General features: G+C 42.2%; 1 protein-coding gene across 6 annotated transcripts in view; it reads right to left on the bottom strand.

The window, feature by feature from the left end:
• COP1 (COP1 E3 ubiquitin ligase) overlaps window positions 1-13,598 on the bottom strand; it is a 333,778-nt gene that overhangs the window by 253,117 nt on the left and 67,063 nt on the right. For 3 of the 6 annotated variants that reach the window (XM_072998208.2, XM_072998210.2, XM_072998212.2), the window contains one exon: window positions 8,874-8,950. In XM_072998208.2, the coding sequence (XP_072854309.2) occupies window positions 8,874-8,950 (77 nt within the window). The remainder of the gene's footprint in view (window positions 1-8,873; window positions 8,951-13,598) is intronic. The other 3 variants (XM_020813947.3, XM_072998211.2, XM_072998213.2) reach the window with 1 other exon arrangement.

Here is a 13,598-nt window from a genome sequence, read left to right as displayed (position 1 = left end):
TGGGAAAGGAGTACGACAAGGCTGTATATTGTCCCCGGCTTATTTAATTTATATGCAGAATACATCATGCGGAAGGCTGGACTGGAGGAATCCCAAGACGGAATTAAGATTGCCGGAAGAAATATCAACAATCTCAGATATGCAGATGATACCACTCTGATGGCAGAAAGTGAGGAGGAACTAAAGAACCTTGTAATGAGGGTGAAAGAGGAGAGTGCAAAAAACGGTCTTAAACTCAACATCAAACAAACTAAGATCATGGCCACTGGCCCCATCACGTCCTGGCAAATAGAAGGGGAAGATATGGAGGCAGTGACAGATTTTACCTTCTTGGGCTCCATAATTACTGCAGATGGAGACAGCAGCCACGAAATTAAAAGATGCCTGCTTCTTGGGAGGAAAGCAATGACAAACCTTGACAGCATCTTACAAAGCAGAGATATCACCTTGCCAACAAAAGTCCGAATAATCAAAGCTATGGTTTTTCCTGTCGTGATGTATGGAAGTGAGAGCTGGACCATAAAGAAAGCTGACTGCCGAAGAATTGATGCCTTTGAATTGTGGTGCTGGAGGAGGCTCTTGAGAGTCCCCTGGACTGCAAGGAGAACAAACCTATCAATTCTAAAGGAAATCAACCCTGAGTGCTCACTGGAAGGACAGATCCTGAAGCTGAGACTCCAATACTTTGGCCATCTCATGAGAAGAGTGGACTCCCTGGAAAAGACCTTAATGTTGGGAAAGTGTGAAGGCAAGAGAAGGGGACGACAGAGGACGAGATGGTTGGACAGTATCACCGAAGCAACCAACATGAATCTGACCCAACTCCGGGAGGCAGTGGAAGATACGAGGGCCTGGCATGCTCTGGTCCATGGGGTCACGAAGAGTCGGACACGACTAAATGACTAAACGAACGAAGCGAGGTACCACAGTATTAACCTTTTGCATTACTCACATTAATACAAATTACATTACATTACCTTTACACTAATAAGGACACTCACCATTATTTTTACCATTGCTATACACCTCTCAGTTCATCAACATCCAAACAAACTCTGCACTTTACTCATATTCCATAACTATTACACAAATAGAAGAGTTAATAAAATATTACAAACTTTTTATGCACCCGTTAGTCATTTGGTCTTTGAGACAATGCATTAGCAAGCACATTCTGAGTCCCTTTTACACTGCGGATCTCAAAGTCAAATTCTTGCAGGATCAGCATCCATCTTGCAAGTTTGCTGTTATTGGAATTCATAGTTTGTAGCCACACCAAAGGAGAATGGTTGATGCAGATGATGAATTTCGTTCCCCAAATGTAGGGCTTCAGCTTTTGCAACTTCCATACGATAGCTACGCACGCCCTCTCAATGGCAGACAAGTGTCTCTCACCAGGTTGGAGTTCCCTGCTGATAAGAGTCACTGCGTGTAGACTCCCGTTGTTGTCCGCTTGGCACAGCACAGTTCCCAGTCCCATGTTTGACGCATCCAGATAGATGATGAACTCCCGGTCGAAGTCTGGTGCAACAAGGACAGGTCTTGAAGTCTGCTCCCTCTTCAGACAATCGAAGGCTACCTGGCACTCTTACATCCACTGGATGTCCTCGGCTTGCCTTTTCTGGGGGAAGCCTGTTTTCTTTTCAACTAGTGGCTTCATTTTCTCAAGAAAGGGTAGGCACTTTCTTCCACTCCTCCAGAACAGCTATGGCTGCATTATTCCTTGAAATCTTATTGCTCTTGCCTTCAACTTCACCAATAAATTTGCTCACAGGTACTTTTGTCGCAAAGCTCTCCATATGTGGGGGACCACTATCATAGATCACCTCAAGATTCATAGGCAAGTTTCTTTTAAGTGCAATCTCAAACAATTGGCGTATTTCAGATGTACTGAGATTTTCATCATCTGGTTCTATCCCTTTAATCTCTAGTTTCTCAGGTAGGCGCTTGCCTTGCAGGATTTTCAATGCTTTTGCAGCTGCATGTGGAGACTTCCCAATACTAGTCTTCTCAGCCCTCCAGTGCCGCCACAAGAAATTCACAGGTCATGAACATGCCAACTGCAATTCACTCCTCTCTATGGGTTTCAGCATCACCATTTCGTCTTCAGGACAAAATGCTCTTTCCTGGGCTTTTTCATCACACCAGCCCCTCTGGTTTTCATGAGCACCCCCAAGCTTTGCTCTGCTATTTCTAAAGTGTTTTTGCAGACCCACACATTGGAAAGAGGTCAAACACACTGGTAATGGACATAGTTTAGCACTCATCTTGTCACTCCCAGTACCTCATTTTTGGCAAGTATCACAGCTTTCACCATATTGTTTAACTTGTTTTCCCATCCCCCTGGCCAAGAAAAGTTCTGTGCCACTCTTTGCTTGGTGTGAGAGATGCACATGTGTGCCCCAAAGACATCTCTGTGTGCCTTTTCTATAATCTTTTCTCTGTACTTAACAGCAACAATTAGCTGACTATGGGGTCCTTCCCCCCACATGAAGTGCCATTCAAACCACTCCATATAAATCTTTTTCCACATAATACAGTGGTGCCTCGCTTAACAATAATCCGTTCCAGGAAAATCGCCGTTAAGCGAAAACATTGTAACGTGAAATTAAAAACCCCATTGAAACCCGTTTAATGCGTTCCAATGGGACAAAAACTCACCGTCCAGTGAAGATCCTCCATATGGCGGCCATTTTTGCTGCCTGTATAGCAAGGAATCCATCCCTAAACACAGCGGGGAGCCATTTTAATTACCCGGTGGCCATTTTGAAACCGCCAATCAGCTGTTAGAAAAACATCATTTTGCGAAGAATCAGTTCCCGAAGCAGGGAACCGATCATCACGAAGCGAAATTCCCCCATTTAGACCATTGTTTTGCGATTGCAATTGCGATTACAAAAAGATCGTCGTAAAGCAGATTCATCATAATGTGGGGCAATCGTTAAGCGAGGCACCACTGTACTTCTCTGGGTGTTCAGGGGTCAATAGAATGGGATTCTCGTTAGCTTTTCCAAAGCAGCATTTAAGGTAATAGCTTCCTTCTGCTCCTTAATAAAGAAGGAACTACTAGGATTTTTCATTAGCACTAAATCAGCTCTCTCCCTCTTCTCAGTATGTTCCTCTAAAGTGAGTCTTTCCGCAAGAGTTCCAGAGCTTTCCTCAGAGGCTTCAATCTGCCTCCCATGAGAACAAGTAACTATTAAAACACTCTGTACATGCTTGGCTAAATCTAAACCAATCAGACAAGGAGCAGGGATTTGGTCTGACACTGCTACCTCCCATATACCAGATGACCCCTTATAGTGCTATGGGAAGGGCCACCAACTCAGAACCTATCCCTTTAATGGAGACCTTCTCATGTTCTATCATGTCTTCCTCAGGGATTATGTCAGGATGGCAAATACTTATCTGAGAGCATGAATCTTTAAGGCTAAGATATTTTATGCCATTGATACAAATATTTTCTGAGTTTTCTAGTAAAATAGGATCCCACTGGATTAGGAAACATTGTATCACTCTCGCTTCAGGAATGTCTGGGCTCTCTGCCAAGTCTGTTTCCTTAGCAACAGTGCTGTTGCCGGTGGCTTCAACTATTGAAGACTGAAGAAGAAATACCTTTTTGGCCTGACTGTAATTTTCATTCTTAAATTGACTGAAATTCTTATTCCCATGAGTCTCACATCGGGACCAAAACTGTCCCTTCTTACCACAAGCATAACATTGTTTACTGGTCTTAGGTTCAATATAAAGGGTTCTATTAACTTTTCCCTCAGAACGATTAGATTTCAGGGGACTATGCTATGGGAATAAGTGTTCTGTTTTAAAATGGCTTCCACTAGCTTCGGTACTTTGGAGGTAATCTCTACTAGATGGGGGCACTCTCCTGTCGTCCCAACCTTTTCTACCAATTTTTATCTCAGAAAATTGAGGATCAGCATATTCAGCAGAAGAAGAAGAAGAAGAAGAAGAAGAAGAAGAAGAAGAAGAAGAAGAAGAAAAGAATTTAAAAAGTAGTAGTAATAGTACAGTGGTGCCTCGCTTTATGATTGCCCTGCATTACGACAAATCCGCTTAATGACGATCTTTTTGCAATCGCAACTGTGATTGCAAAACGATGGTCTGAATGGGGGAATTTCGCTTTGCGATTATTGGTTCCCTGCTTCGGGAACCAATTCTTCGCAAAACAACGTTTTTCGAACATGGCTGCCGGGTAATTAAAATGGCTCCCCGCTGTGTTTAGGGATGGATTCCTCGCTATACAGGCAGCGAAAATGGCCACCATATGGAGGATCTTCGCTGGACGGTGAGTTTTTACCCCCACTGGAACGCACTGAACGGGTTTCAATACGTTTCAATTGGTTGTTGTTGGGGTTTTTGCGCTTTACGATGTTTTCGCTTAATGGCGATTTTCCTGGAACTGATTATCGTCGTTAAGCGAGGCACCACTGTAGTAGTACTTTGAGCAGCTAATTCCAATTTCTTCATCTTAGTCTGGAACTACATTTCTCTTTCTGTTTCAATTTCTTTCACTTTCTCTTTCTTTAATTTTTTTCTCTTTCCAATTCTTCCTCAAATTCCCTTTTCCTGTTTTCTTTTTTCAGTTCTATTTAGTTTTTCTTTTTTTCCCAATTCTAATTTGTTTTTCATAGCTAACTCCCTCAGTTTGGATTCTTGTCCTAGTTTCCATTTTTCAAAATCTTGGGAGCGTTGAATATTTTCTCCCTCTGAGGCAATCAGTGTAGGTCCCTCAGTTTATTCCTCACTCTGAATTCGAGGGTTTCCATTTCTCTCGGCTTTCTGGAGCTCAACTTGTGCCTCCATAACTGACTTTTAACTTATTTTGAGCAGCATAAACAATACAATTTCTTATTAACCTGGACTGGTTCTTTTCCCTCACAAAAGCCAAGCCTTTTTTCTCTTTCAATGACTTTCCTTGTAACTCGGTTGCACTTTTCCCAGAAGCCTGCCTCAGCTACTGCCAAGCTCACAACCCTTGCCACAATAATTGTCTGGACAATTCTTGTCTCCAGACACCAGAACAACTTTCTGCTTAGCTTTCCTTATCACCTCAGATCTATTCTGACTCAGGCTTCTATTCCATCTGCTACTGCTCTTTTCCCTCAGAGCTCCAAATTTTTGAGCTAGCCACTGGGTCTTGTAAATACTGAAATAAAATGGCTTCTCTTGAGTAGATATTTTCCTTCTTTTAGGATTCCCCAGATCTGGGTCCAGAAGCTCCAAAACTAAGTCTTCACCAAGACTGTAACAGGTAAACACTTCTTACCACAGATCCTAATCCCTTCTAGCTAGGAATACCTTTAAACTCAAGCCCATTCACCTTTTCACTGAACTATTTCATATCCCAGTGCTGTGCCACCAATTTGTCATGATTCCACATGGCCCAATTGTTTTACCAAACAAAGAGCTACATGCCCTTCAGCTGCCACCAACTGACTTCATCAACAATACCTTTTAATAATCGAGGTCCAGGCCATATGTTATTTTAAAAGAATCAAATAGAAATTGTTTATTGATACAGGTGTTGACAGAATAAGCAGTGATATTAACTCTTAAACAAATATTCTCCTTTATCCCTCTGCACCAAAAATCTCCCGCCCAAACTAAAAACCTTTCTCTCAATCTCAAAACCCTATGTCTATCTAAACTCCTCCTGCTGCTGCTGAGTCTCTTACACCTTGTGACTCTGCCCCTCCAGCACTCCCATTGGTCTATGCAAATAGCATATGAATATTCATGACCTGGGTGACCACCACAGCTACAATGTAAAGCAGTGAGTATACAGCTTGTATAAAAGTGTAAATGTGCTGTCCCCTCAAAATAACACAAAACACAGCCATTAATGTCTAAACCGCTAGCAACAAAAGTGAGCATATCTCTAAGTGACAATGTCCAAATAGGCCCAAGTAGCCGTTTTCCCTCCCTGGTGTCATGAGACCATTGGGCCACTAAGTCTCAAGTGTGAAAGGGGAGCAGGTGTTATCGCTCTCACTCTCTCAGACTGGTCACTGGAAGTTCCACATGGCACCTCATGGTAAATGATAATGGTAAATGGTAATGAACTATCTGAAGATCTTAAAAAAACAAATTGTTGCTCTACATAAAGTTGGCCTAGGCTATAAGAAGACTGCCAAAACTCTGAAACGGAGCTGCAGCACGGTGGCCAAGACCATACAGCGGTTTAACAGGAGAGGTTCCACTCAGAACAGGCCTCGCCATGGTCAACCAAAGAACTTGAGTTCCCATGCTCAGTGTCGTATCCAGAGGTTGGCTTTGGGAAATAGATATATGAGTGCTTCCAGCATTGCTGCATAAGTTGAAGGGGTGGGGGGTCAGCCTGTCAGTGCTCAGACCATACACCACACACTGCATCAAACTGGTCTCCAGGGCTGTCGTCCCAGAAGGAAGCCTTTTCTAAAGAAGATGCACAAGAAAGCCTGCATATGGTTTGCTGCAGACAAGCAGACTAAGGACATGGATTTCTGGAACCATGTCCTGGGGTCTGATGAGACCAAGATAAACTTTTTTTGACACAGATGGTGTCAAGTGTGTGTGGTGGCAAACACGTGAGGAGTACCAAGACAAGTGTGTCGTGTCTACAGTCAAGCAGGGTGGTGGGAGTGTCATGGTCTGGGGCGGCATGAATGCTGTCGGCACTCTCAAGCTACCGTTCATTGAGGGAACCATGAATGTCAATATGTACTGTGACATACTGAAGCAGAGCATGATCCCCACCTTTCAGAGACTGGGCCGCAGGACAGTATTCCAACATGAGAACAACCCCAAACACACCTCCAAAATGACCGCTGCCTTGTTAAAGAAGCTGAAGGTAAAGGTGATGGACTAGCCAAGCGTGTCTTCAGACCCAAAACCTATTTAGCATCTGTGTGGCATCCTGAAATGGAAGGTGGAAGTGTGCAAGGTCTCCATCATCCACCAGCTTGTGATGTCGTCATGGAGGAGTGGAAGAGGACTCCAGTGGCAACCTGTGAACTCTATGCCCAAGAGGGTTAAGGAAGTGTTAGAAAATAATGGTGGTCACACAAAATATTGTCACTTTGTGCCCAATTTGGACATTGTCATTTAGGGGTGTACTCACTTTTGTTGCCAGCAGTTTAGGCATTAATGGCTGTGTGTTGCCTTATTTGGAGGGGACAGCATATTTACACTGTGGTCGCAGCGACCAGGTAGGTGGGATGTAAACAGAATAAATAAATAAATATAAGCTGTATATTCACAGCTTTACATTGTAGTCGTGTCATTTCTTCAGTGCTGTCACATGAAAAGATAAGATTATGAAATGTGAGGGGGTGTACTCACTTCTGTGATATACTGTATTCTCCACCTTTGCAGGCTATGAGCTTCTGTGTTTCAATGTATTTGTATTTTGATTCATACATGGATTGAATTTTACCTAAAATCTAAGTTTAAATATCTGAATGTTTTGCAAGTTGCAAGGATGCATTTTTAAGTATTTTACAGTATTTTAAGCCTACAGTTTTGCATAACTGTGTGATATTTTGATTTAAGCCTAAATGTTTTTTTTCCTCACAACCCTTTGATAATTCTGGGATTTTATGTTTTTCATATGAAACCTAAAAATTGTGTAAATAAAGAGAACTGGTACAGAATCAACATGTCTTGAAGTTGCCTGGAATTATTGCAACAATGAAGACACTTATAATCAGATGCCCACATGAGTTGCAAGATCTTAATACTGATTACGGATTTCATTCTTGTATCACCCCTTTACTGGGATAATGTCAGCTGTGATGAATCATACAATCAGTTCTCTTTGCTTGGGAGGTCTGCAAATCTCTATGGGACTCCTAGGGAAGTCAGTTATCCTAATCATGTTCTGACAACACCTCTGATAATCTAGTGGCATAGCTTCTGATATGATACGAAACTGTAGGATTAGCTGTACTGGAACAATGAGAAAAGGTCTGAATCTACCCTCATAAGTACATGGGAACTTCTTGCGATATTGAACAAGAAAGGATTTAGATAAGCCAAGAGCCTAAATGTCATCTTGCTTATAGAGCAAGATGCTATTTCTCTGAAAAGCATAAACATCTTCAATTATTTGGACTAGAGCAGTGGTTCTTAACCTTTTTGAAAGAAACGCCCCCTTGAGCCATTGAGGAAGTTATCATTGCCCCCCTCCCCGCGGTGATGATATCTTATTTATTTATTTATTTATTTATTTATTTATTTATTTATTTATTTATTTATTTATTTATTTATTTATTTATTTATTTATTTATTTATTTATTTATTTATTTATTTATTTATTTATTTATTTATTTATTTATTTATTTATTTATTTATTTATTTATTTGACACTTAAATCCAATGACCCCTGAAAACAAAATTCAATTCCAAGAAAATGAAATGCCCCCAAAAAGTAACATTTAATGATTTAGTTGCAAGCGAATTTTAAGATGCAAAAAGAAATATAAACAGGGCATAAAAACAAACCACAATGCAGGAACTAAAAATTTCAAGACGAAAACTCTGAAACTAAATTAAGATTGGAGGAAAATATATATTCATGCACACTGTAAAAAGGCTGCAGCCATCTTAACAGGTTTGGCTTGCTCCAGCGCCCTCCTACTGCCCCCCTTCTGCTCCAGCGCCCCCACGCCGCCCCTTTTCGTTCTACCGCCCCCCTGAAAAATGAAATCGCCCCTTGGGGGGCATTATCGCCGACGTTAAGAACCACTGGACTAGAGGAACAACATGGACCCCCAGCCACCTAAGAACAAGATTAATTATGATAATCATCAAGACATAGTTGCAACTAAGACCATTCCCATTAAGATCTGAAATAAATCAAGAAAATGTGGACATACGGTGCTACTCACTGAATGGTCCAGTTTAAATCTCTTTTCCTCAAATCTTTGTTTCTGCTTAAGAATGAGCTCATTCACTAAAGAAAAAGAAAGAAAATCAGTAGTGAATTTCTAAATGGTCAGAGGGATATACACATATTGCCTTGAAGCATTCTTGTCAGAATATAAGTGTTAATACAAAGGCTGAAGATATTAGACCTTCTAGTTTTATATTCGATACAAATGGTTTCACTGTTTGCCCTATTAAAGCTTGGTCTCTTTTGTTTATACAGCAACACTGCAGAATACATGATTTAAGTATGTGCAAATTAATCAAGGATGAAGTCAAATATGTTGTGAAATGAATTACAGAATAGTCTGAAACAAAATCAAGATCTTAATAATAAATAATAAAAAGAGGGGGGAATTGCCTCCCCAGAATATCAAATGCATCAATACTATCTGAGCTACTAAATATGTGTTTCTTACAAATCTAAATGTTAGGCCCAATCCAATGTGTAGTTGCATTTAGCTGTTACCCAGCTGTCTGGCATCTTAAATTAATCAGTAGATAGATTTTATAAGTTAGAACATCACTAAGCAAAGAAACCTAGATGGCATACATTTTCTTCTGCAACAGAACAACAAGGTAGAGGATGCAGTGTTTAGTGATTATGCACATGAAAGGGACACACATTAAAAATGGAGGTAGAGCTGAAATCCTCCCCAAGGAACACCAAATACTTGTATCTTTTCCTAAGTTAATTCACCACTGTCTACTACCCTTGCATCATTTTTTCTCTAAATCAGCCTTCAACCTATTAACAGTCATAGTATCAAATGGTTATTTGAGCTATCTGATTTGATGGTTAGTTAAAAGATGTCTGAAGCAGCAACTACAGGGGCCAAGACAGAGCTCATTCTGGAATATCACTACAATGCCATGTGTCAGGAGCCAAAGCAGAAAATCATGTCATGAGTGCAGTGAAATATACACCTCCACTTCCTCAAGAGTCACCAGAACAAGCAAGCACGCTTCAGTAAAGTAGGAAATGTTTGTGCAGAGCACTAACACATCAAGTACACCTAAATGCTATGTTATGATATCATCATTTTGAATAAACATATACAATGCTCATTCTTCTCCATAAGAAATTTTCAATGAAGTTATTTCCAAGTATCTCCACACTGCTCTAGCAAAGAAAGCAGATATGAAGGAAGCAAACAGACAAGCAGCAGGCCTTGTAACTGCTTGAGAGATCCTCCATGTTTTAAAAAATCCAGATTCCTGCACACTATACTAAGCTTCCTAGCTGGGGAAGCCGGAGAAGGGCGGTCCCATACAACATCCATAGTCTGGAAAAAAAACAGGTTACTTACCTGTAACCATAGTTCTTCGAGTGGTCCTCTGTGAATTCACATATATGGGTATTGTCTGAGCCTGCATTGACTCTCTCAGAAGATTCTAGAGCTAAAAGTAACAATTTTATGGTGTGATCCTCCATGAGGTATATGCTCCTCCCACCAACCATCTTCCCCAGTTCCTGAATTTTATCTGCCGGGTATAGAAGAAAAGGTTGAATTTATGAATAATCTGTGACGGATTGAGGGGAGGATGGGTGGGTTGTGTGAATTCACAGAGGACCACTTGAAGAACTATGGTTACAGGTAAGTAACCTGTTTTTCTTCTTCGTGGCCTCTGTAAACGCACACATATGGGTGACTAGCAAGCTGCACTTATGAGCACCCGGTCTTCTAAAAGAACACCTGATGCTTGAACAGAGAGGTTCCAGGTGCAAGTGTACTCCTAAAACAGCTGAGCAGAGTCCAGGTAACCCAGCCAGGCAGTACCACTTACCCTTTTCCCAAGTCTGTTCTAATGAGCATTTAAATGAGAAAAAACAAAGATAGAAATCATGAGTCTGCCAAGACAAACAAAACTCAGGCTAGTAACGGACTCAAGTAGCATCTCTGTGGCCTGTCACTTAATACTTGCAGATTTGCTGTTCAAGAGACCAAACTTAGGATCTTAAGAATTATTTTTTTATTAGAAAAATAAAGAATTTAGAGATATTCAGTTTGTTGCAAAAGCATAGCATTCCAGTACATTTCCATAAATCATAACAGTTAGAATCTTAGCAAATTCCAGCTACAAAAATAAAATAAAAAACTCTAAAAATAGCTTAAAAGGTAGGCTAGGCATTGCCCCCCTTTCTTTAACCTTACTCTGAACTACATCCTAGCATAACAGTAAAATCCAGCATTTGGAACTCAAATCTCCATCCTAAAATCAATACTAAAAATCAGGCTAAAATCAAGCTCTCTCCCTGACTTCATTCTCCATTTTTGTTCTCTCCTGGGACCACCCTTCTTCTCCACTCTTCTGTGATGTTAACCAATCCCCGCAAAGGGCTGTCTCTTCACACTCCACCTCCATTTCCCACGGGATGTGCAGGTGTTGTTGTCCCTCATCCTGATGTTGTGTCTTGGCTCCTTATAGTCTCTGGCCAAGGCAGCTTCATGGAAAATTCCAGCTAGCTCTAAGAGAAACAGCTTCTCGAAGCATCCAGTCATGCTAACACAGACCAATATGGATTCCTTCTACAACATTCCATGACTACAAATCCCATTCATAAATCACATTTTAGCCTTAATAACCTAGACCATGACAGCACTTACTGGTTGGTGGGACATCACGGTAAGAAGGATGACAGGACACCTCTGCCAAATGCAGCATCGCGGCATGCTCTGACGTCCAGCCAGTAGTGTTTTACAAACGTGGACAGTGTGGACCAGGTAGCAGCATGGCAGATGTCAGGAACCTCTGTGCTACGATGAAAGGCAGTGGAGGTGGATAGAGCTCTGGTTGAGTGAGCTGTCAAATGTTCTGGTGGAGATTTCCCAGACAACTGGTAAGCTAAGGAAATAGTTGGCACTATCCAGCGTGCTATGGACTGTGAAGAGGCTGGTGCTCCTTTATTCGAGCCATGAAAACACACGAAGAATTTATTGGTTTTCCTGAAGTCTTTTGTCCTCTCTAGATAAAAGGGTAAGGCACGCCTGACATCCACATTATGGAGCATATGTTCCAGTGGTGAGGATGGAGATTTAAAGAAAGATGGTAATTTGATAGGTTGGTTCAGGTGGAAGTCAGAGACAACCTTTGGTAGAAATGAAACATCAAAGAGTCACTTTATCGGGGTGGAACTGTATAACGGGAGGATCCGTGCGAAGAGCGGCAAGCTTGCTGGCCCTTTTGGCTGAGGTAATGGCTACTAGGAAAACCGATTTGAGAGTGAGTGGCTTTAGATGCCATTGGTTCAAATGGGGGCGCATCAGGGCGTTAAGAACCACCTGCAATGACCATTGGGAAGTAATACGTTGTTGCGGGGGATTAATGTTATTGAGTCCTTTAAGGAATTTTTTGACAGTTGGATGTGAAAACAACTTGGAAGAAGGGGAGTCATCTGGTTGGTGAGCCACAATGGCGGATAAGTAGACCTTCAACGTGGAAAGGGAGAGACCGAAACTGAAGAGATTAAGAAGGTAAGTAAGCAGGGTCTTCAAAGAAACAGGTATAGCAGGTAAGTTATTGTCAGCAGCCTATTTCAAGAATGATTTCCATTTGTTCTCATACAGGAGAGTAGTGGAAGGCTTATGGGCTTGAAGGAGAACCTGCATCACTTCGGGAGTATCCTCCAGGCTGCAAGACCGAGAGAGGTGATGTCGGGGTGATAGATCAGCGCTTGGTCAAGCGAGAAGAGATCTGGATGGAGAGAAAGGCGGAACATATTGAGACCAGGTGAGTGAACCATGGCTGGCGGGGCCAACATGGAGATATGAGAATTGCATTTGCTCTGTCTTGACGGAAAAAGATAATTACCCTCTGGATGAGAGGTAAAGGAGGGAACAGGCAAAGGAAGTCGTAGGACCAGTCGATCATGAATGCATCACCCAGAGAGGTGTTGTCTATCCCGGCTTGGGAGCAGAACTGCTTGCATTTGCTGTTGGCAGCGGACGCAAAAAGGTCTATAGAAGGCGTGCTCCACCGTTGGCATAGCTGCCGGAATACAGCATTGTTCAGGGACCACTTGTGGGTCCTTGTTGGCAGTCGACTGAGGTCATCGGCTAGGAAGTTGTCATCAGTAGAAATGTGGACAGCAATAGCGAAGATATGGTTGGAATAACACCATTCCCATAGGTCGACAGCTAGGTAGAGGAGAGATGGAGAGTGGGTGACACCCTGCTTGTTGACATAGTAAAGTGCAGTGGTGTTGTCTGTTGCCAGCTGCACCACCTGCCCCTTGATGAGAGGAAGAAAGGCGTGGAAGGCTGATGATTGCTAGCAGTTCTAGATGGTTTATGTGAAGTGCTAGTTCTTGTTTTGACCATAGTCCGTGGACAGTATGTTGAAGGCAGTGAGCTCCCCAGCCCGTTGTGACCTGTATCGTTGGTCGCAAGGGGGAGCATCATCTGCCGATGAGGAGGTTTTGTGGACAAGTCCACCAGACGAGCTGGGTGGCTAGTGCCGGTGTCACGGTTAGTGATAATGATGGGGGATCTGTTACTGGATTGAACAGGGACAGAAGCCATGACCGCAAAGACCTCATATTGAGTCTGGCATGTTGGACCATGGATGTCATTGAGGCCATGAGGCCAAGGAGATGTTGTGCATGGTGCGCTGAGACAGAGTGTTGAGACTGGAACGGATGGATGGCTTTTTGTATTTTCCTGATTCGTTCTAGG

Source organism: Pogona vitticeps, chromosome 4 (assembly GCF_051106095.1).
Source record: "Pogona vitticeps strain Pit_001003342236 chromosome 4, PviZW2.1, whole genome shotgun sequence".
Taxonomy (NCBI): domain Eukaryota; kingdom Metazoa; phylum Chordata; class Lepidosauria; order Squamata; family Agamidae; genus Pogona; species Pogona vitticeps.
Note: the sequence above shows the minus strand (reverse complement) of the source record. Positions and strands in the feature narration are given on the sequence as shown.